Source organism: Canis lupus, chromosome 24 (assembly GCF_048164855.1).
Source record: "Canis lupus baileyi chromosome 24, mCanLup2.hap1, whole genome shotgun sequence".
Lineage (NCBI taxonomy): Eukaryota > Metazoa > Chordata > Mammalia > Carnivora > Canidae > Canis > Canis lupus.
The window spans coordinates 33,887,619-33,912,702 of NC_132861.1; the positions used below are offsets into that span (position 1 = coordinate 33,887,619).

General features: G+C 42.4%; 1 protein-coding gene across 4 annotated transcripts in view; it reads right to left on the bottom strand.

Annotated features, from left to right (window-relative positions):
* Positions 1-25,084, bottom strand: part of DOCK5 (dedicator of cytokinesis 5) — a 209,217-nt gene that overhangs the window by 101,539 nt on the left and 82,594 nt on the right. For all 4 annotated transcript variants that reach the window (XM_072796235.1, XM_072796234.1, XM_072796236.1 and 1 more), the window contains exons 4-10: positions 22,868-22,923; positions 21,129-21,225; positions 10,876-11,024; positions 7,958-8,093; positions 6,461-6,618; positions 5,312-5,393; positions 2,882-3,011 (exon numbers count right to left, since the gene is read on the bottom strand). In XM_072796235.1, coding sequence (XP_072652336.1) covers positions 2,882-3,011; positions 5,312-5,393; positions 6,461-6,618; positions 7,958-8,093; positions 10,876-11,024; positions 21,129-21,225; positions 22,868-22,923 — 808 coding nt within the window. The remainder of the gene's footprint in view (positions 1-2,881; positions 3,012-5,311; positions 5,394-6,460; positions 6,619-7,957; positions 8,094-10,875; positions 11,025-21,128; positions 21,226-22,867; positions 22,924-25,084) is intronic.

The window sequence follows — 25,084 nt, forward strand, 5'->3', positions numbered from 1 at the left end:
CTTAATTAAAGAACTTAATTGCTTCAGGCTTCAATAAGTTACAATGGAAAATTATGGTATCTGCAAACACAGGACACTAGAGAAGAAAGATACCAAGCAGGGACACCCCGTGTCTTTGCCAGCGAGGACTCCCTGTGCCCAGCCTGCAGAACGATTCATCAGGAGCTCCGGCAGAGGCTTGGATTTCTCTCAGATCAACCCTGCAAACTACCGGCTTTTTAAAATTCTACACGACCAAGTGCTAAATTCTTAAGAAATCTGAAACCATTTTGTTTGTTTGTTTTAGCAAGCCTGCGTTCAAAGACACAGAGCACACATATTTCTTTTAGGAGTGTTAAGAGAATGAAGATCTGAGAAACTCAAAACTGAAGTGGTCAACCGCCTCTTGGACTTGGCATAGTCGCACCTGGTTTCCATGTCCACAAAGGTAAGCCGAGGTGCCAGCAGCACAGAACTGGAGATCACACAGTGATTTGCTCCTTTGGACAAGAAGAGCAAGTAATACAGCATCGTTCTGCACCTTCCAGGTATATTATCTTATTATACAGATACTATTATTTGCCCTACTTTAAAAGATGAGCAAAATGAGCACAGGAAAGTTTGGTAATTGGCCCTAGATCCAAAGTTTTAAGTGGTCAAGCCAGGGTATGAACCCAAGAGTGATTATGGGGTCAAATCACTTAAGCCAATAATGCCCTGCTGCCTGGAGAACTAATAAGTGGGCCACTCCACAGCTGCTCAGACGAGGCAGGGCCCATGGCCAAGAGGCCACCCGTGGTTAATGAATTATAAACCGGCCATAAAACACACACTCACAATCTACTCTCCCGATAACCTGTTTGGAGATTAAAAGAAGTACTGATATAGGAAACATTTCTCGTATGAAAAAGTAAAGGATAAGGACAGAAATGCCTTCTCAAAGCCAGTGGGTAAGGCCTGGGAAATAATAATGTTGGTGAAAGGATGCTGTGAAAGCGGGCTGTGCCATCAGCCCCTAACAGACCCCTACAAATACTGTACAAAAAAAATGCTGAAAAATCTGTGTCTGGCACATGTAGTCCTCAAACAGGCAGTTCATTTGCTGATGCCATCATGTAGTTACTCATCTGCTGATCGGTGCTTGGAAACGAGGATCAGAGTAAATTACTGTTCTCTCCTTACATGTGCACCCACCCACCTACCCTGAAACAGAAAAGCAAGCAAAGCCGCAAGCTTGATGTTCCAATCTCTTTGGCCCATTTTGAAGGACAGCGATCTCGAATATGCCCTAAATTTGAAGTTCAGTGGATTGTCATATACATGGCTAAATTGTGCTAGACCAGGGCTCTCTGTCTTTTCTGAGATTTCATTTTAATTCTCTATCAGGAGTAATGCTGCACCCTCTTCAGAGACTGGCAGACCTTGAGCAGCAAATGGGAGTGCAAGGCTGGTCAAGGGATGAGAGTACAGAGTCTCATAGAGAGAAAGCCTCGTTTTCTCTCACACAACCCACAAGTTCAAGCCTGCTGACATTTTCTGGCCATTTGTTCCAGGAGAATTATGGCATTTCACTGACAGCTTTCAAAACTTCTTGGCAACCAAGACGTCAGTGTATGACCCGGAATGTATTTCCTCAATTAAATAAACTACAGAAGAAAATGCAGGGCCTCTCGGAAGGGATTTTGATTTAAGCCAAGGGCCCTCTTTGAAAGCAGTTACCAACACCATGTTGCCTTTGAAGAATAAATCTCTCAGACCAGCAAAGTCTTTCTAGGGAGAATTTTATTGGACTGAAATCAATATGCAGCCCGCAGGCAGGGAGAATGCCAATAGTCACAACTGAGCCTCTACTCCGGTCCTACTGAGCACAAGGCACTGTGCTGAGCACTGAGAGAAAAACAAAGGAGATGGGGTCTAGGGGAGGATGCAGAACCCAAGAAAAGACAATTGGTAGCCCTGGGCAGTAAATGCTGTGTGTCTGATAACTAACGCTGACAACCAAATTCATCTTGCACTGTCTCTAGGTTTCCCTCCCTATCTTTAATTGTGTGTGTGTGTGTGTGTGTGTGTGTGTGTGTGTGTGTGTATGTGTGAGATGAGGGTAAAATATACATAGCATAAAATCTGCTGTTTGGGGCACCTGGGTGGTTCAGTGGTTGAGTGTCTGCCTTTGGTTCAGGTCATGATCCCAGGGTTTGGGGATCGAGTACCACATCGGGCTCCCCACAGGGAGCCTGCTTCTCCCTCTGCCTATGTCTCTGCCTCTCTCTCTTTCTCTCTCATGAATAAATATTTTTTAATATGCCATTTTAAGCATTCGTAAATGTACAGTTTAGTGGCATGAAGTACATTCACAGTGTTGTGCAGTCAGCTGCACCATCCATCTCCAGAACTTTTTTTATCTTCCCAAACTGAAACTGTCCCCTTTAAACACTAGCTCCCCTCATTCCCCTACCTCCACCCCCAGCAAGCCCCATTCTACTTTCTATCTCTGTGACTCCGACCACTCTAGGTACCTCATGTAATTGAGAGCATGCCGTTTATTTTTTTGTGACAGGCTTATTTCACTTTACACAATATCCTCGGGGTTCATCCACATTGTGGACTTTCCTTCCTTTTTAAGGCTGAATGATATTCCACTGTATGTACAGACCACATTTTGTGTACTGTTTATCTATCCATGAACACTTGGGTTGCTTCGCCTTTGGGCTATTGTGAATAAGGGTGTACTTGTACCTGGGTGTACAAATATCTTATGACCTTCTGCTTCCAGTTCTCTTGGGTAGACACCCAGAGGTGGGATTCCTGGATCATAAGTTCTATATTTCACTGCTTGAGGCCCTGCCATGCTGTCTTTTATAGCGGCTGCACCGTTTACATTTGTCTCTGGGTCTTTCTGTACCTGCTACTCCAAAAGGTCTTCGGAGCCCACAGGTATGTTTTTTGCCCTCCTTCAGCTCCATGTGGCCCACTCGGACAATCTGGCACACGAGGCTGATGCGGGGTCGGATGAGGTCTGTGCTACTGAGATCCTGAAGAGACAGAGAACATGTAAAAGGAGATCATGCCACATCACCCTGTCACCTTTGTTTCTCTTTTCACTCTACAACAGACCACCGTTTGGAGCATATTTTCCTAATGTTAGAATTGCAGCATAACTCCTCCCTTCCCCATCCCCACCCAAGAACTACCATGGTATCCCAGGAAAATGACTGTATTCAAAAAAGGAAGGAATTTTTTAAATTTCCCAGTTCCTACTTCAAGTTGAGAAATCAGATCATATTCGACTGAAAGTCTCTAATTTATCCATTTAAGCAGGGTACTTAAAAATTGGGACACCTGTCATCGCTACTTTCTATTCTGCTAGGACATAGCTGAGCACAGGATGCATTTCAGTGTCAAATGAAATCAAAGACACTGTGTGACACTGACATTTATGGGGGAATCTATACAGGCTGGTGATATTTCATCTCCCAAATAATCCTGTGAGGCAACTATAACAGAGAAATTTACATGTGCTGGTTTCTATAAATTATTCATCTGTTTTATGAGAGGCATTCATTGAGAGCTTCTGGGTGTATGTTGATTAATGAAAGATGTGTAGATAAGATGTCTGTTTTTTTGTGGTTCATGTTCTACACTTGTTTGTATTCTTAAGGCTGGATGAGTAAACCCATGAATGAGCCCACATATCTCATTCTCTAACATCAAAAATAATTTAATTGCATTTCAAATTCCTTTCATGAAACAGCTATCCAAGGTCTCTTTACTGAATCAAGAATTACTTTCTGAATAGTCACTCCAAACCCATCCTCTGTAATTTAGTTAACTCAGGTCTCCAAGATAAGAATACAAAGCAATGATAGCATTAACCCTGAATTTCTGCTCTAGGTTTTGTGAGGCTTCTGTTAATAGAAACGTAAAGACTCTAGGTGACTACTTATACAAATGTGGCACATTGATATTATTTAATAATGTACAATCATTTGTAAAAGAAGATTTTGTAGAATGTTGAGTGATCAAAAAGTGGTCACCACATTTTATTTAATTGAAAAGGCTGGAAATGAAATTTACTTCCCAAGAAGACCCTCATTGGTAAGGGGAGTGGGGGGAAGGGGACGAAATGCAGCTTTTCTAAAATGCTATTGAGTAGAAGATGAACCAAAAATTCAGCAATTCCTTTTATAATGTGTTTTTTTTTTTCCAAGGGACACATTGAGTGATAAATAAATGCCTTTTATTTTAGGGAAAAATCCACATTATCTGTGAACTGAGGAAGGAAGGTTTCAGGAAGAGTTCCAGCTCTTTCTCTTTGTTTGCCAAGTGGTAAAGATACAGGTGTGTCAGTATATGAGCAGTAATGACACCGTGCTCATCCCAGAAATGAGATGTTAATAGAAGGACTGAATAATAATGAGAAATGAATGAACAAATGAGAGACTGATACACCTGTACTGGGTCTGCTGCTCCATATCACGTTCTTTGGCACTTTAACTTACACTATTTTCCTTGCTGTAGGAGTAGTAAGAGAACAAAGAAATAAAATATGTGCATGGGCTTAATTAAGGAAAGAAGGCAGAAAAGGAAGAGAGTTCTCTCCTTTAGGCTTAGTGCAGAGCAGTGAAGAGTCAATAAATTCCTCTTGACTGATACAGAGCAGTACTCCTTACTTGGAGAAAAGGAGGAGTATAGGGTAAAGTCCATTAAAATATGAGCAAACAAAAAAGTCAAGATCCCCATCTTTGCCTGAGCTATCACCTTGGTCTGGAACACTCCTGTATCAGCATTGCTCATTCTCTTGTCAACTTTAAGTTCTTGCTCAAACCATCCCTTCTCCAGAAGGTCTGCCTCAACCTGCCTATTTTAAACAGCATCCCTTCCCCAGTCCTGAAACTCCCAACCCCTTCCCCAAAAGTACTTATGACTTCTAACATTCTGTACAATTTACTTATTTATTTGATCATTGTTTCTTACGGTCTCACCATTTTGGATAAAAGCTGTTTGAGGCCAGGGATGCTTTTTCTGATATGTTCACTATTATATCTCATAAGTGTCTATCTAGGTCAGTGGCTGGGATCTAATAGCGGCTCGATAAATATTTGCTAAATAAATAATTATAAATATTATTATTATATTATATTATATTATTATTAAATTAAATTAAATTATTATTATAAATAATAATAAATATTTGCTAATAATTATTCCTGCTAGAGGGATTAGGATGATTTTTCTTTTCAGCTTTCCATTTCTGAAGTTTTCCATATATTTACCACAAGCACCTACTAATATCATAAGCACAGAAAATTATCAAACATAAGGTAGGACTTACAGTAAAAACTGCTTGAAGGTTATTAAGCTTCTCTATTTCCTTGGGCATCCCATTACTGCCCCAACGAATTAGGTAATTCTCACTGGTGAAGGAAAAAAAATTATCCTTAATGAAAGGCTAACTGGGGATGGGGCTGCCCTGAGCACAGACTTTACAGGGTAAAACGAAGGCCCAAAAAACTCTGTTGAATTTATCAGCCAAGTGTGAATGTAGCACCCAAGTGGCTGCTCCCTGGTCTCCTGGCTTTGGAGAAGCCTGCGTGCTGCAGCCCAGCTCTGTGATACACACCCAGGGTGGACCCAGACAAACACTACTCAGGATAGGCAAAGGCACAGCCGATTCTATCACATTTTGCTTCGGGTCATTCTCCCACCTCCAATTCTTTGTATAAAAGTTTCAGCTCTTCTGAATCTGGAATCTAATTTCAAAATAATTACTTTAAATCCATCCCCTGGAATCCACACCACTACACTTAAACAAAATTTCTACTATAGAAATAAACAATTTGTAAGTAACAACCTTGAACAACATCTGCTCAAGAAGAAATCTGTTTTCTTAGCTGCTCAGCTAAATAGTAGCATGACTGTAGGGTCAAACAAAGCCTATTATCATTCCCTACAGCCTTAAAAAAAAAAAAAAACTTTTTTTTTTTTTAACAGACTTTATTTTTTAGAGCAGTTTTAGGTTGACAACAAAGTTGAGTGGACATTACAGAGAGTTCCCATATACTCCCTGCCCCCACCCCCACCCCTGCCAACAGAGCCTCACCCACTATGAGCATCCTCCCAGCACAGTGGTACATTTGTTACAATTGCTGAACCTACACCAATACCTTATTACCGCTCAGAGTCCATAGTTTACCTTAGGGTTCACTCTTGATGTTTGTATTCTACTGATTTGGACAAATGTATCATGACACACATCCACCATTATAGTATCATACAGAATAGTTTTACTGCCTTAAAATCCTCTGTGCTCTGCTGATGTGTTCCTCCCTTATCTGGTCCCCATGGTCTTTTGAACTCTTTGTCCCCGTCTCTGATAAGTTTTATGTGACTCTAAGACCCTGGGAGTACATAGACTGTGGGTAGCAGGTGAAGGCTGGGTATTTTTGCAAGGTCAAGAGCAGATGGCCTGGGACTCCACTACCTGATGAAGGTGGACTGGTCCGGGTCATAGAGGGCCATGAACAACTCAGCGTCTTCCCCAATGTTGCAGACAAAGTTCTTGAAGTTCACATAGAGGCCATAAGTGTGGACAGCACTGAAGACAGACTGGCCTCGCAAATCTAGGTTCTGAAGAACTGACTGAACACAAAGGAGGAGAGAGAAATCATCTCAGTTTCAGCAAATGGAAAATAATGGCCAAGACATGGGCTGGCAAATGGGGAACAAGTATAATTACCACCTGAGGGGAGAAACACTGACAGAGAAGAAAGTGTGTGCATGTGGCCAAAGGAGCAAGTGAGCAAAATATAATCACTATGATTTGGATGCTCAAGACTGTCCTCTTTGTGGGGTGCCTGGGTGGCTCAGTTGTTTAAGCACCCCACTTTTGATTTTGGCTCGGATCATGATCTCAGGGTCATGAGATGGAGCCCTGTGTCAGGCTTCACGCTCACCACAGAGTCTGAGATTCTCTCTCTCCCTCTCCTTTTGCTCCCCCTCTCCCCACTGTGCACACACACTCTTTCCTCTAAAATAAGTAAATAAATCTTTCAGGGGGTGCGGGGGGAAGGACTGTTGTGTTCAGGGCCTTGAATGCAGCGAATTCAGTTAGTGCTATCTAAAGATGACAACTCATGGCTTAGCAGCTTCGAGAACTTCTCATCTCTCACAAAAGCTTCTGAATGAGCCTCATAGGCACAAAAATCATGATCCATTATCCTTCTTTTGGGGAATAGCTCTCATTGCAATACTGGAAAGGCCTCACTCTCAAGTGTGGTTAGCCACTGGATCCAGAAACACAACTAAATACAATTATAACTGTACTAAAGAAACAAAAAACAACAGACTCAATAAACAGAAGCCTTTACTCATTAGAACAGAAAGATTAGAAGAATATATGCCAAAATATCAATATGGATGGGTCTGTGTCATCATACTATGGCGGGTTTTTCTTGTTCTCTTTCTCTGTACTTTTCTAATTTTTATTTAATATCTAATTGTTACTTTCAAAACCCTTGGAATGCTTTATTTTTAAATATTTTATTATTTAGTTTGGAAATTGTATCATATATACCAAATACAGATAGTTACACCATACAAAGAAAGGCTCCCTCCCACCCAGTTCTCCTTCCTAGAGGCAATCATTAATTATCAATTTCTTGCCTATCACTTCTGAGTTAGTCTATGCATATGCAAACACAGAGATACATATATCCCTTTCTGAGATATGAAGACTAGTGTTCTGTAGACACTGTTCTGCATCTTGCTCTTTTTCTATTAATGCACACTTTTGCAATCTTTCTGTATCAGAAGGTATACCACTGCCTCATTCTTTCTGTTATGTTTTGCTTTCAGTGAAGCAATGAATGATTTTCTAAACGTTTCTATCTCTGGTTGTCCATGACTCCCTTTCTCTCATTAAAGTAAAAGCAAAACCGGAATCTCGGCAGCCCAAATCTAGACACTGGAGAATGTATACCTTTTCTTCTTGGATCTTCTCCTCAATCCTTTTCGAGGCCATTTCATGGGCCTTGAAGAGGGCAATGGTGCTGGTCTCATCTGGGTCCAGGATGTTCCCATTGTCATCTCTTACTACCAGATCCAACCCAAGCATTCTAGAAAGAAAGGAGTGATTAGCGAGTTCTCCTCATTAAGAACAGACTCTCTCCTGAAGAGTCCCTGGAGGATGCACAGTTAGAAAGCTGGGCGTTGGACCAGTCAAGAACAATTCCTTGGCTTTTCTCTTTTGGATTTCCGCCTCCTTTCCTCATAACTTATGGTAGGTAAGTTATGAAAACTCATGGTCATGTTAACCAAACTCATAGGATATGCAAAGTAATTTGTTCCACAGATCCTCCATAGCAAAGCCAAAACTGGCACTGATTGCGACCAGATTACTCTGACCAATGGCTCTTCCCCTATCTTCTATCACTTGGCATAGGAGGAGTAATGATAGACCAGTCCCCAAATATCTGGGGGCTTTGCCTGATTTCCTTAAAAGTTCAATGTTGAGGACAGTCCTTGATTCAAGACTGTCTTAAAGGCAATCAGTGAAGTAGGTCCTGGCTGTTGGAATCTCATAACCTCAAAGCATGGGCTCTGATTTGAATCTTCGCTTGAATACATGCTACCACAATGATTCCAGGTAATTTACTTCATTTTACAAAGCCCTAACTTCCTCATCTGTTAATATCCCCCATCCTTCAGAGCTGCTGTGAGAATTTAATGAGTTAACACATAAAAAGCACGTAACGCAATATCTAGTATACAGTACACTCTCCACAAATGGCAGCTCTTATCGCTGAAACCAGCACAAGAAAAAATCTGTGTTAAGTTGTAGTTCTGAGTGGTTTTTTTTTAAGATTTTATTTATTTATTCATAAGAGAAACATAGAGGGAGAGAGGCAGAGACACAGGCAGAGAGAGAAGCAGGCTCCATGCAGGGAGCCTGATGTGGGACTCGATCCCGGGTCTTCAGGATCACACCCTGGGCTGAAGGCAGCACTAAACCACTGAGCCACCCGGGATGCCCTGTAGCTCTGAGTATTACATAGGAAAAGTAAGAGCCACATGACCTAGGCATGGCACGATCCCTACCAAGGCTCTTATGCCCGATGTGCACAAAGAAATAGAAAAAAATTTTTGTTTAGTTCCAATAAGTTGGGGACTGTGGTGGAAACAGGATACTGCTATCTGAATACCCAGTGTACATTCCAGGAACCAGCAATTTGGGAGAGTAGGGATGTCCAAACAGCAAGAAAGCTACGGGATAATAGTGAAATATGCCAAGTCTTTGGGAAGAAAGCAAAAATGTCTAATTACCCTCCTCACTGTTTTATAGCATCTCCATCAACTGATTTAATCTGGCAGATTCCTTTCCATGGCAGCCAGACCCACAGGCCACCCACACGCAGGAGCTATGGGTCTTACTGGCAGCTCAGAGACTGAGCACTGAGGCACTGATGAAGCAGCTTAATTTCTTGAGCTGCTTCTAAAGACTGGAGAGGGAAGGCAGGCGTGTCTGACCCTCAGTGGGACATTAACATCCTATGCTGAAGATCAGAGTCCTCCAGGCCAATGTCATACTGTGACAAGACTCAAAAATACTAGGGCAGCCTACGTGCAAGGAGGGAATCTCTTAACCAATCTCAAAGCATGGGTTCTGCTGTCACTTAGACCAGGATTTAAATCTTGGTTTGAATACATGCTAGCAAGATGATTCCAGGTAATTTACTTTATACTTTGACTTATCCCACCATGTCTTTGAAGAAATACTCGAGCACATGATTAGCAACCCCTGTGGCTATAGTCCTATGAATGGACAAGTGACACGGGAGGGAACAGTTCATTCTTAACCCTAAGAAAGGAGCATTAAACATGAAATCATCAAGTTTGGGGTTCAAATTTAGACTTCCCCACTTCTGATCTCTGTGACTTGGAAATAAATTACTTAAGTTCACTTGATCTGTTTCTTTAACCATAAAATGAGTTATAATCAAGTAAGATATGTGAAGGTACATAGGAGATTTCAAATAATGATTGAATATGAATCTTGTATGTCATAGTCACTCCAGATATTTCTGAATATAGTTGCCAGAGTCTATAACATCTAAGTCCATAGGATAATGAGCTGTATTTTTTACAGATGTCAGAAGTACATTCAAGAGTCCTGAGGCAAAGGGGGAAGGGAAAAAATCACATATGCACAACTTGAAGAAATTTAGAAAATGAAATGTCAGACAGATCACCAACAAAACTGAGGAACCAACCCAATCTTTTAAAAGGAGCTAGTCAGGAGAGATGTATCCCAGGCTACCATAAACTGATGAGTGGACTGATTTCCCATTTCCAAAGGGAATCTATAGATCTGCTTTAACTAATCAGAAAATTAACAAAGTGATGAACTCTTTCGAGGTTACTGGAGACATAATTGACAGGCTAAGAATATGTTTTACTCTTCTTGTAAATTTGGTTTTTATACACTTCACACAATGGTCCCAGTTAGGGACATGGAGATAAAGACAGAATGAATCTGACGTTGATTTAAAGTTGGAATAAGAACTGTGATCCTTGTAGGCCTCAGAAAATGTGACTTTGGATGCGCTATCCCTTTCAGGCTTGTTTGGCAGCAAAGTCCCATCTTCCCTGATCATCTGATCATCCCTGATGATCTTCTCTGATCATCCTTGACCCAGAGATCCCACACAGGGTCTGGCCTCCACGAGGGGACTGACTGCCAAATTTTTCTAACAAAATTAAATGTCTTCCAATGCAGAAAGAGAGAACAGTAAGCACCATTCTTTGACAATTCCAAGATGGAAAGCTGATGGCAAGCCATGCTTAGCACAAATGTGTCCATCTCTTTCCGAGTTCTCGGTGAAATTGTCCCTGGTTTACCTGTTGCCATGATCGATTTTGGCTGTGACCTTTTTCTTGAGCTCTGCCAGTTCGTCCTTGGGGAGTGTTCCAGACAGGATCTGGGACCGCCACTCAATCAGGCTGTACGTCATCTGCTGCAGCTGGCGGAAGAGCGTGACCTTATTGCTCTAGGATGGGAAATTGAGGTGGAGGAAAGAACAAAAAATGAAGGTGTGGAGGATGGAAGGCATCTTTCGACTTGACTCTTACTCTATAAGGTATTGCTTAAGCAAATAATTTCACCATACAGTAAGCTGTGTGCTTCAAAGAATTTTTTAAAAAATAGGGATGGCTTTGCTCTAGGCCATTCCCACTCCCTCTTCTATTCCAATTTTAGAATCAGATAAGCCACTGGAGGATGGATGGTAGCTCCTAAGTCATAAGTATATCAAATCATCCATGTATCCAAAGTTCAACCATGGCCCTCCTTTGTTTTAAACCCTCCAGGGAGTTCCTCTGTCCTCCAGAGACAGAAAATCACATTGTAAACCCCATGGGTCCTGCCCACATACCCAATTGCATTTTATTTTTTTCAAAAGATTTTATTTATTTAAAAAAAAAGATTTTATTTATTTATTCATGAGAGATGCAGAGACTCAGAGACATAGGCAGAGGGAGAAGCAGGCTCCTCATAGGGAGCCTGATGCTGGACTCGATCCCTGGACCAGGATCACACCCTAAGCTGAAGGCAGGTGCTCAACCATTGAGCTACCCAGGCATCCCACCCAGCTGCATTTTATACCAATGTCTACCTCAAAAATCTATGTTCCTTTCTTGCAAAAGCTGTGTCCATTTCTCTTAAGTGTTCCAGACCCTCTCAATATGATACCTCTTCTCCTTGAAACTACTTTTCTCCTCTTCCCTCAAACGTCCCCCCATTTCGCACCTCCTCACACACTACAACCTCTACCAATCATTAATTCTTACTTCTTTGGTCTCAACTTAGAAGTCTCTTGCTCAAAACCCTAATGATGGGCTGGCTATCCCTCCCATTGTTCCTGGAATTTGCTCCCATTCTGGCACTCAGAACCCAGAGACCATCTTGGCCCATCTGACCCTCTTCTTGGACGTAAGCTCCTAGAGGGCAGGATAAGGGGCTTGTTCATGCTTCTATCCCTAGGAACTGATATGGAGTAGACGTTCTATAAAATGTACTGCATGAGTGAATTACGGATGGAGAAAGAATTATCATTTCAGAGATAAAGGATAATGGAAAATGAAATGGACAATATTGTTTTAAAGTCCTCATAAAACTGTAAGACCATCCCAGAAATCATCAGACCTACAATAATTAAACTACTATTCTGGGCTTCATTAAGAACTTCTCTATCTGAACCAAACTAACTTATGACCAACTAATTATATGTACCTCTGTCATTTGAAGAGTCAAATATCTGATTTCCAAGCCATTATGACCTTGCCTCTATCTAAATGAGTATATAGTTATATATGTAAATAATATCACTAACATACACAATATTGTTTACATAAATAACATACATCTCATTTTATTCATATAAAATAATTTTAAATTGTGACAAGAACCAGAAGGAAAACAAATGGGGGCAATATGATGGGGGAAGGAAGACACTTGAGATAAAGTCATAATGGAAAACTGTTCTGTGTATCACTTTTGAAACATGTTTTTTAAAAATAAAAACCTGCACAATTCCACTCACGACTTACATACTACAAAATCACTTCTTTTTTATTTGCAGGTAAAAATTCATGATATATTTATATAACTAAATATTTTTAAATTATAGAAAATATTATTATCTGCTATAAAAATAATGCAACTCCGCCCCCCCCCCCCCCAACACACACACTCAAAGAAACTGTGGATGGCTATAGAGCGTGTTCTTCTGTGATCTTCTTCTACAACAATCCCTGGGGCAGATTCCCAGGCAAGTTATCGAGTACAATCAAGATACTGAAAATACCCAAGATACTCCTGAACAAAGAGTAAACGTGGAGCAAAGAGCCCTCAGCCCAGAAGTGGGGACAGGGGGAGACAGCGAAGACTAGCAGAGTGGGATAAAAACCCTAAAAGAAGGTCAATGTTCTGAGTGCACAAAAGAGAGAGTCAAAGAACTCACTTCTATGCTCCATAAACACTACTGATCTGAAAAATATAGACCGTGAAACCTGCTTCAAATTTTGTACTGCCTACGTTTTAGGCTTTTAGCATTTTCTGAATTGCCTCTTCCTCATCAGCCAGTCTTTCAAAAAAGCATAAAAACGGGACTTTAAAAAGTTCCATTTTTAATAAGCAAAGATAAAACTGTTTTTTTTTTCATGCAGTACTGTATAAAATGTTGCCATCCATTGTCTTTCAATCTGAAAAGGGGAGTGAAAAATTAAGCCCATAAAATTCTGCCTTTCAAAGCTGCTAGGCAGAGAGGGGATCTTCTTTCTTGCAACCCATTCGTCTACTCTTAGGTGTTTTTTTTAAGTGTTTTCTAATTTTAATGAAGATATTAGTCCTCATATTATGGTAAAAAAAGAATGCGGGAGGTGTTGAGACTCCAGGGAGCCTCTCTGAGAGACAGTGCTTTGTGACACATGGTCACAAGTTCTTGGTCTCAATTATATTAGACACTATCCAAGGCAATTTAATTATTGCCTGTTCATATCATCTTGTTTGCCAAGATCCCCCCATAAAAGAAGGATGAAGACAGCCATTCTTCTCTGACTCACTGTGCCAAATTAATTCTGAATAGACAAGCTGGAACACACCAAAGGAAGCAATTTCCCCAGTTATTGAGGAAATGGATTTTATTGCCACATTTCTAAAATTGTTCTAAGTAGGATGTTCTGTAGTAGCTGGACCCTGATGCTTATGGGTTCCCAGGGAAGCACATGAGGACAGGTGGAGGAGAAAATCAAGCACTCCCCAAAAGACCCTGAGTCTCCATCTGTTGTCCCATCATGCCCCCCCTTCCTGTCTTCTTTCCTGAACTCTCCATTGCCCAAGCCTGCCTGTTGCAGAGCACCTTCTCTGTTATCATTAATCCCCACTTTTTTTTGCACTAGTAGCTATGGGTCACATAATTTAAGAGGGCAGAGAATTTATTTAATAATCCCTTTGATCCTCTCTACAAAAGTCAGCACAGCCCTGGGAACAGAAGAGCAACTCAAAAACAAATTCTGACAGTTCACATGTAAAACTCCACTCTGGTCTCAGTTTCAGTTACAGCTGCATGAAAGAGAGTAAAGGCATTCCTGTACTTGCTTAGAATTTCTCCCTCTTTTCCTCTTGGAAATCTTGAAGGTCTTGCTTTTTACATTTCTATTCTGAATGCCTCTCTCTCTCTCTCTCTCTAAGAATTTCTAGAGATAAAAAAACAAAGTCACAAGAAAAAAGCTTTGCCTTCAGCAGTGGCCACGAGGGGTACAGAAGGCCTCCACTGAGTATTTCAGAAATTCGAGAGACCACTGGGACGATGGCACCAGCACCACTTCCCTGGGTGTCAGAAAACCTGGACTGTATTTGTCATTTTCTCAAAGGAGGCAGAAGACAGTCAAAAGACTTTTCTCTGGTCCTGTCTCCATCTGCAAAGGGGTATTTCCTCTGCTCGCCAACCTCTCCTCTTGCGTGCAGATTTTGATTTAGAGGTAAAAGGCCATGACGGAAAGTATGGGGACTGGGTCTCTATCTCTAATTCTATCATTACCTTGCTAAACGACTTTGGGGAAATCATTCCCTCTGAGATACATCCATCTGGAAAACAAAGGAACTGGGTCAGAGACCCATTCCCCAGGATAAGCAAGCGTCCGTGAGTCTAGGCGGAGACATTAAACTTAATTACTCCTGCAAGCAACTTCCTGATTAACTCTATCTGACTCTGACCATCTCACTCCCAACGTGCTCACATGCTCGGGTGGCTCCATATCAAATTTCACCTGTAGAGAGCTCTCTGCAGGGACTCTCCTGTCCTTCTGTAACTCTGGGGGTCCTGGTTCCTGGATGTCCTCCTGCCACGCTGACTCCAAACTCTGGGAGAAAGGGAATCCATGTGGCCCTGGCCCCTCTTCCTCTCCATTCCTTTCAGTGCATCTTCTCCCTGCCAGAAAAAGGCTTTGCCTGACTAGCAAAGGCTTCATTTTTGAAGGGAAGATTCCAGTAAGACACTCTTTGCCTCAGGAAGTAGCACAAGAAATCCTGAGAGGCAGGCAACCAAGACAGAGTAAAACCAAACTGGAAAAACAGCCAAAGCACACCCCCTGCCCTGTCCCGGTCACTGCCGAGTCTCATCTTGTGTCTCATGAGAGCCAGGCCCCAGCCGGGCTTGCAACTCACAGATGGAATGCCCTGACAACGAGACCAAGTTTTCTATGGGAATTTTCTGTCCCTGGTAATAAGCAATCAGATGCTGGTTTCCAACCATGAGACTAGCTTAATTACACTTCAGAGCATATGCTCCAGCAGCCAGTAATAACCACCAGTTCAAAAAGATTAGACTTGAGTAGCTTTAATCTGCACGGCTATGCAATGATGGGAAGAAAGGCGATTCATTGTGTCTGGCAAGTTCCCCACCCCCACCTCCGTTAGGGGCACTTTCTCCCCTCCAGATTTTTATACAACTACAGACCAGCTCAAGGTCTTATTGTACCCACAAATTTTAAATGAGAGAAGATCAGGGGCAACTGGGTGGCTCAGTCAGTTGGGCGTCTGACTCTTGGTTTTAGCTCAGGTCATGATCTCAGGGTCCTGGGATCAAGCCTCACATGGGGCTCTCTGCTCCATGGGGAATCTGCTTCTCCCTCTCCGTTGTCCCTCCCCCATCTCTCTAATAAATAAATAGATCTTTTATTAAAAAAATAAATAAATGTGGGGCACCTGGGTGTCTCAGTGGTTGAGCATCTGCCTTTGGCTCAGGGTGTGATCCGATCAAGTCCTGCATTGGGCTCCTCACAGGGAGCCTGCTTCTCCCTCTGCCTATGTCTCTGCCTCTCTCTGTGTGTCCATCATGAATAACATAAACAAAATCTTTTAGATAAACAAATAAATATGAGAAACCAGTCTGTTCTATGAACTACATTTTAGCAATTACATTCACTTGATTCAATAATGCATATTAATCACCTTCTATACCTGGCTTGTTATGTTTCTCTTTTTTGTAAGGAAAAAGGATTAGATTTAGTCTCCCCAAATTACATGGACAAAACAGCCTGGCTGACCAAAACTCACCAAACCATTGCTCCAATTGGAAAGTGGGGAACCACACTGAGCTAAGTCTCGGGGTGAAAGGTTCTAGAGTATGTTTAACATCAGCAAATATCTCCATATTTCCAGGACAGTCCCACTTTCAAAAATGCTCATCCCTCTGTCCTCACAAATACACCCTAACTTGTCAGTTTTCAAGTCCTGATTATTGGTTGAGAAAAATACATTATGACGTGGGATGTAGATTCATGCCTATTCAAAACATGTAGCCAGGTTGTTATTGAGAAGGGAAATCTGGGTATTACATCAGTCCAATCAGTCTAAATCAACACCTCCAGCTGGCGGAACTCACGTGGAACAAGGGAGATGTGCTGCTCGAAAGGAAAGGAGGCCAGGGTTCAGTTCACTGGATCTACTTTCCCAAGCTAGGGAGAATACATGATCCTGAGCGGCAGCAAAGAATAAGGTGCAGAATACTTACAAACCACTGGTGGATGGCACTTAAATTCACACAGAGCCCAAAGGGGCCCCTCTGTCAGCCCTGAGCTGGAGGATGCACTGTAAGACGACTTCGGGGCAGAGTTCCACAGTACGATCTAGTTCTCCTAACATGTCCCATACTTTGTGTGCTCTTTCATGAAGCAGTGATGTAAAGGCATTGTCAGGGGCTGTCACATTTTGATGACAAAGCACCAGGCACTGTCCTGGAAGTTTTATACAGATTATCTTTCTAAATCCTTAACAGCAAATGTGCAAGGCATATATAATATATAATTACCATTTTAGGTGAGGAAAATACAATGTAGGTGTCAAAGGACTTGTCTCAGGCTATAGAATCAGCTAGTGGCATACCCTGGACCCAAATCCCTGCCTTCAGGATCTGAGTTCTTTCTGTTTTAGTATGTAGTAACTATTACTGAGTTTGCTAATTTCTTTTTCTGAATATAAAAATACATACCAAGTAAGAGAGTAAGCCAGAATTTAAGAACCGGCTGTTTGACCCCAGTGTCCACAATCTTGCCATTTCACCAGGCGACCACCACTTCACTGTTTCCCCCTTCCCAAATCAACCAGTGAAAACACGCCCACTAAACCAGTTCCAAATGAGAAAGAGCAGCATAGACAAAGCCAGAAACTGTTGTGAATTCGCACTCTGCATTGGCAGACTTCCCCTTTCTTTGCTGGAATGATCTATGCCTCCCAGACCTGAGCCTATTGACTAAGGAGGCTCACTATCTGTGCTGAGAAACACTTAGCAAAGTTATTGAGTGCTCAAGGTCACTCCGCCTAAGATGATAACACAAGGCAAAGGAAGTGGCCTTGGATGGGGGTGGGCAGGGGGCACACACAAGGGAGCTTCAGAGACTCTGAGTTAGGTCAAGGGATGCCAAGTCAAGGCTGCCCAGAGGGAGGACATCCAAAGCGGCTACTGTTTCAAGTTAAGACAGCAGCAAGAATGCCATGTGCAGAGTCCTGGATGTTCGATCTGCACAATGACTTCACAGCCATCACCTCTCTTCATGCTCTCACAACCCCAGGGAGTCAACAAGGCAGATTTTACATAGCTTTCACACAGGGCCAGAATCCAGAAGATGCTTGGAAACATCAAGTGACTTGCCCAGGACCACAGAGCTAGTTAGGGCAGGGCCTGGATGAGAAACCAAGCTTCTGAATTTCTAGTCCAGTGTTTATTCCCTATAGCCTCCTTCCTCCCAAAAGCATAAAGCCAACATCACCAGGAAAAACAATTATATGGGACAAAATAATACTAATAGAACAAAGAGGAAGAGAAGACACATGGGCTTTGTCATCATTTCTTTTTCTGCTTTGGATGAGTGGGTTCTCCTCTCTTCAGCATAAGGAACTCCTCTCTCCTTTAAAACTTATTTATGGTTGGGGTACCTGAGTGGCTCAGTGGTTGAGTGTGTCTGCCTTTGGCTCAGGTAATGATCCCAGGGTCCTAGGATCAAGTCTCACATCGGGCTCCCCACAGGAAGTATGCTTCTCCCTCTCCCTATGTCTCTGCCTCTCTCTCTCTCTCTCTCTCTCTCTGTGTGTCTCTCATGAATGAGTGAATGAATGAATGAGTGAATAAATAAAATCTTAAAAACATATTTGTGGTTATTTCGCAAAGTTACAGTATGGCTACTAAAAATAAATCACAGCTATCCAAATGTCTTTCCTGTCTAGGCTGGGCTTACACTGGTTAGTGGATAGCATTTTCCTCTCACGTAAGACTCTGGGTCTACTACATAAATTTCTCATGAGCAGGGACTGAAAAGGAGAGAACTAGTAAATGTGTTGTAGAGAACTGTGGAGGTTCTAAGACTCCACAAGCATCTTGAAAGATATCAAACAAGGGGTGCTTGGGTGGCTTAGTCTGGTAAGCATCCAACTCTTGATTTCAGCTTAGGTCATGATCTCAGGGTCGTATAATCAAGCCCTGCTTGAGATTTTCTCTAGCTCCTTCTCCCTCTGCCCCTTTCCTGCTCGTGTGCACATGCATGTTCTCTCTGTCCCTCTAAAAAAAAAAAAAAAAAAAAAAGGTATCAAACAGAACACCTGGTCTCATAATCTGAGGGAGGAAATGCAAGAAACACAAGTACTGATGTAGATTAGTAAAATCTGTGTTCATCTTTATGCAAACCGAAAGGACTTACAGAATCAGAAAGCAAAAACACTGATAAAATTGTGGGGGGGCGGGCGTGAAAAACTACAGACTTGGTGTCCTTTTACCTTTTACCCAGTGACGCACAATATTTGAGGTTTGTTACTCTGATGCAAATTTTTGAGAAAGAAGCTCAGAAATTCTGCCTGAAGTGAACTGTCAATATTTTAGGAAAGAACAGGAAGACAAGAGAGAAAGCCGTGATTAATAATGAACCCATTTTAAATGGATTTTTAAAATAAATAAGTATGTATCAAAAGCAGAAGCAGATTGCTGAGCCATATCAATTGATTAAGATTTCCACAATGAATGTCTTTTTGACATTTACAGCAGCTATCAGACATTTTTTAAATATTCACAATTACCACAATGATTATTTGATTAGATGTCAAAATTAAGATGGGAAATGCGCTTGCCCCTCTCAGAGAAGATGGAGGTCCATCCGTTCATCCTTCCTTCCGTCCTTCCTTCTTTCCTTCCATCCTTCTTTCTTTCTTTCCTTCCTTCCTTCCTTCCCTCCTTCATTCCTTCCTTCTCTGCTTCTTTCTTTCTTGCTAAGAACCCATTTCTGCTATTAAATAGTGAAATGCCCATACAGGAAATCTTCACACTGGGCTTGCCCACATCTAACTACTAAGAGATTTTGGAAGCCCAAAATCATGAATCAGGCTTCCTCTTCCCTGGCTGACTTCTCATTTCCATCAATAGCAGACATGGCACAATCACCTGTGAACATGTGGAGGACACAGTAATGAAGTGAGCACAAGAGCTGTGTCTTAACAAGAAGAAAAGTCTATCTCATTCATATTCTTCACTCTCCAACATTACCACTTTAAAAATCTCATTTCCCAGTACTTAACTCTTGGATACGTTTCGCCACTCATCAATTTCCAGAGAGAATGCATTAAGGAAGTTCCCTGTGTATGTGCACTCCTCATTTATCAGACTTGTTGCAACCGCCACTAACCAATCAATTAACCAGAACCAGAGAGTGCTTTCAACAGATGTACCAGATGATCGATGTAGGCCAAAGGGCTTAAAACAGCATGTCAGTCCTCCCAGAGCTGAGAGCTTGTGATTTAAGAATTTACAGGTAGCTCTCCCCTCAATTACACATAAAGAGATCAAAAGAGCACTTGCATTACAAGGCAGTGTGCCCCAAGGGTCAAATGATGGGCTCAGCAGTAAGAGCTCCTATGGTCCAGAAGGAAACGTTATGGATTGGTATGTTTAGAAGCTACATGATGAGGAAGAAAGAACCTGAATTAGGCCTTGAAAGATGGGCAGGCAGAGAAAAATCCTGTGCTTTTCCACCAAAGGGATTGGTGATTTCTGCTGCTGTGATCCATCATGGGTAACAACGGCTCATGGAACAGGATGGAAATGAAATCATATGTTAGCTCTTAGAAGTTATGCTAGAATGAGCTTCTGATTACTGTTTTTGGTACTATGGGTCTAGAGGGAGGTGTCCTTCATAAGTTATTAAGACTGGCTTGTGAGAGTTCAAATGAAGAATCAACACATGACTGAACAAAAACCCAGATAAACAAAATCACATAAAGGAAACAGAATGACTTCCAGGCCATGGGGTCTAGTCTACTCTGTCACTGCACTCATTATGCATTGAATGAGAAAATATATCTTCTTCTGGTCAGCAGAGGAAGATGCTTACAGAGGCAAGGCCTAGTGATGCTTATGTACTCCAGGTCTCCAGGAAAGAGGGAACATTAGAAAAAAGATATTTGTGCATTCCAATGTCAAGGAAAGAGCTTCCTAGTGTGCACATTGCTGCCAGGGGACTTGGAGCACTCCTGACGTCTTGAAGAGAGCAGCCCCCAGTGTTTTCAGTCAGATGATATTAAAGGCCAGATCTACCTTCTCCTAACTGCCAGCCTACACATAACTTGTGATGATGGTTCATCATGGAGAGAATGTGCTGGTTCCTGTGAAATTTCCCACTGACTTGGGGTGTCTTATAGCATTCTGAGGTCAAACTATTGTTCCAAGAAATAGTCACCTTGAGTTGGCCTTGGAAAGAAAGACTCTTTAGATGGTGGCTCATTAAAGCCATTCAGGTTGCAGTCTGTAAGGACACTGGCCAAAGAGGGAGTCCTCATGCGGCTAGCCAATGAAACACTGTCAAGTTCCTATCCACCAGAATACACATCAAGACTAGGAGCTAGTCCCGTCATTTCTTCCACCATCCCTAGATCACCAATGCCCCTAACTCCAGGACAGTGAGAATGTGCTGGTTATCAGCCACTGTACAGTCCAGTTAACACACACCCTATTCCACACACAGAGCCCAAACATTGCTGACACCTTGCAGCAGGACAGACAGGCCAGGAGCCCAGAAATAAGACTACCAGCTTCAAGACCCAGGGGAAAGCTCACCACATAGAGTTTGCGCCAGATGACGACCCATTCTCGCAGTGTCGACGTGAGCTCCTGCACCAGTGGAAGCTCACCAGGAATCACAGTCTCATTTTGCCTAAGGAGAACAACCAGACAGATGCTCATGTTACTCCAGGTGGATCATCCCTGCTTTGCTTGACGGGGGTCATATTCTCTATGGCTCAAAGATAGGTGTCGGGCTGGTCTGGCTGGAAATAAAACGCACCCCTTGTGGGGAAATTTGTTGAGCAGACTCTACTATACCTAAGCACCTGAGAAAAGAAGGGACTTAGCAATACAGCTCTCAAAATGAATGGTTCCTGCAATGGAACAGGCCTTGGCCCAGCCTGGACCACACCACGTTGCGTCTCTACTGGAGCAACTACTGAGCTGGGGTGGCTTCAGTGACTCCTAGGGATGGAAGCCAAAATCCAGTATTTTAGCTGGTTCTGCCATTTCATTAGGGAGGGTGAGTGGAGAAGTGTGCATGGCACGAGGGTCATGGGGCTGGTGATCTCACAAGGACCTGTGAGAAGAAGAGTTAAGAGCAAGTAAACAAACAGGAAACAGAGGTAGGATTGCCAGACTTAACTAAGAGTACATGATGCCCAGTTAAGTTTGCATTTCAGATAGATTAAAATAATTTTTTAGTGTAAACATGATGCATTAAATACCTAGGACATATTTACTGTAAACAATTACTTGTTGTTATCTGAATTTCGAACTTAACTGGGCACCCTGCATTTTTATCTGGCAACCCTCGTTAGTGGGAATATGCCTTCCGCCAGCATGGCGGCAGCTCATGACAACAGAGGCTGCTCAGAAATGGCCCACTGGAAAGAAGATTCTCTAGGAGGCGGGGGACATCTGGTTATCTTGGTTCTGCTACTGAAGGGCTGTGTGAATTTGGGCCTGTCTCTATGTCTTGTCTATAAAGTGTGGGTGCAGAACTTAAAACTGAGAATGTTCTTTGCTGCTTTGAGTCTGCGTGACTCTGATCCTTCCACTCTTTATCAGCCCTGGGATTCCAGTCCTGCTCCAGGCTCTCCTTCCCTCCTTAATTCTCCTGCCTTTGGGCTCACCAACCCAGCAACTTCTTTCTCTCACCTCAGGCTGTGTCTTACTCCTCTCCTCAGCCACCACAGAGGCAGTACTTTCCAGGACAAATGGTAAGGTGGATGAGAAATTAGAATATCCAAAACTTAATGGATTTTATCTGCAGAGCATCTTCACACACAGTATTTCCCCTAATTTCACATGGAGCTCACAACTGATGCAGGGCTCGATTTACTTCCTCCAATTTGTATTGGCAAAGTCCAAGGTGCAGTAAGACTAACTGCCTGGTCTAAGCTCCAGAGCTGATCACTGCAAGATACAGCTTGCTTATCTCTACCCCAAGGTGGCCAAATTGGGGGTTCTCAGAGATCTTACAGCAAAAGAATGCCAGACATGCATGTGTGCACACATGAGCACGCATATACTCAGTGAGCAGATAGTGCAAAAGGAAGGCAAAGGCCCTCCATTCATTCATTGTCTGTCTATATTATTCTGGTGAAGGATGCCAGAGAGGAGCACTTATAAAAGAAGGAATCATATCAGGAAAAAGTTTTTATTCACTTCTCTCTCTTGTGAAAGGTGCAATTGACGGAGATAAGAGAAATAAAGCCCTTGAGAGACCCTTCAATGATCATCTGATGCGTTCACCAGTTTTTAGGAGTCTTCCTGGGACTGGAACTTACCCTCGGTCCTCCACGGTTGCCTCCTTCAAATGGATATACGTTTCAGGGAAAATACCCTACAAGAGAAGAACATTGGTTATACGGCCATACAAATCTCGGGGTAAAGAGCACAAATTGCATCAAGAATGAATGAAGAGGAGACAGGGTACCAGGATAGTTGCTAGACTGTGCAGTCAGGCTCGCAGGACCTATCACACTAACTGAGCCTAAATGAAAGCATGGCTGGAAAGACAGAAATTAAGATCGGGATTCCCAACGCATGGGAGAAACACTCCATAAGTGGGCAGGCAAACGTGTCCGCGTCAGCTCAGAGCTGCAGTAACGATAAGGAGTTCCACAGCGAGCTCCTAAAACCCTCCAGATCCTACATGCCATGAACTGTTGCCCTGAAAGGGTTTCACATAATTAGTGACATGAAGGGCTATGTACTTAGTGGCCCATAAAATTACAGTGATTTTCTGAAACAATCCCTTCTCAGCACTTTCACTTAAGCCAAATGCACCCCCAATCAATTAGTACTAGTTATCTGGTTATTTTTAGCATTTCCCAGTCTCAAATTGCTCTCCATTCTACAGTCTTAAGAGGTGAGTCTGTATCACTGGTGTGACACTGCCCATGGGAGAATAAACACCCAAGGAGGGCCTAAGAGAGGGACTGGAAACCAGTCAGTAGAAACTGAAGAAGTGAAGATCAGATGGAACCAACAGAAAGCAAGTCATGGATCTGAGTTTTCCTAAATGCCAATGGCTTCTGTTGTTCAACTGTGCAATACACTCATCAATAAATAGAGAAACTGCCATCTGGAAAAGGCATTGCTGTTTTTGGGAACTTAGCCTGCTAGGCCAGTAGAGGTAGAAGTGCCTCACCCTGTACCTGTGAAAGTTAGTGCGACCCTGTGGACACCCTGTGTTGGGGGGGGGGGGGGGGGGGACACAGACATGGGAGAAGAATATCTTCCTACCTGGGGGACTTGGTCAAAGATGGGTGGGTGTGTGTACCCAGTGATCCTTAATCCATTCAGAGGCAGAAAACTAGTTAATTTCTACTGGGGTCAGTCTTGTGTTTGGTTGTGTGTGCTATACTTATCTAATACTCTCCTTTCTCCATTTTAGCCCTTTGTCAATACAACAGGAAACTAAGAAAATCTGAGCTTGAGCTGCTCCCAGCATTGGTGATGACAGGGTAGATCCGGTCACTGCTTGAGTCAAAAGCAAAATGACCATCCTTTCCTGCCAGGCAGGAAGAACCAAAAAAAAAAAAAAAAAAAAAGGTATATTACCTTCCCTTCCTCACTCTGAGACTCTGAGAAAGGGGTATGCATGGGGGTATATAAGAAAGTACTATGCTAATCTGTTATTGATAAGACCCACAACACACAAAGGTAAGCTGACACTGACTTCCTTCATTACAGGGGCAGGATTCAAAGTGATTTTGGAAAACTGATCAAACAGTTAAACAAAGATTCAATGTACATGGGATTCCTTTGGGACCTAATTTCTGATATTCTGAAGCTCCAGATCTGTCCTTAGGGTATCTAAGGAACTTTGGGTGAACTTTTTTTCTTCTGTCCTTTTTTTTTGCTGCTTTGAGTCTGTGAGTCTTTTTTTTTTAAGATTTTATTTATTTATTTATTTATTTATTTATTTATTTATTTATTTATTCATGAGAGACACAGAGAGAGAGGGAGAGAGAAAGAGAGAAAGAGAGAGAGAAAGAGAGAGAGAGAGAGGCAGCGACACAGGCAGAGGGAGAAGCAGAGGGAGAAGCTGGCTCCATGCAGGGAGCCTGATGTGAGACTCGATCCCAGGGCCTCCAGGATCACGCCCTGGGCTGAAAGCAGGCGCTAAACCTCTGAGCCACCCAGGGATTCCCTCTTCCATCTTTTAAGCTGAGGTAAATGTCTTGTTGACTGCCATCCTGGTAGAGAACCAGATTCGATGATGAACTACTTAAAGCAGTAGTTATAAGGAACCACATTTGGAGGTTAAAATAAGGTAACACGGCTCATCCCAGGGAATATCCTTGAAGATTTTTCTCATCAAGAAGGTAAAGGGCCGATTAAAATTTTTGTGCATTCATAATCTGATGACTGGTCTTCTACTAATAATTGGGAGAAATCCAAGATAGAAGCATTTGAAATATGAACATCTTATGTTGTTACATCTAAGCAGATTACATTATATTGAACATACAGACATGATGACTTTCATTTTAAGA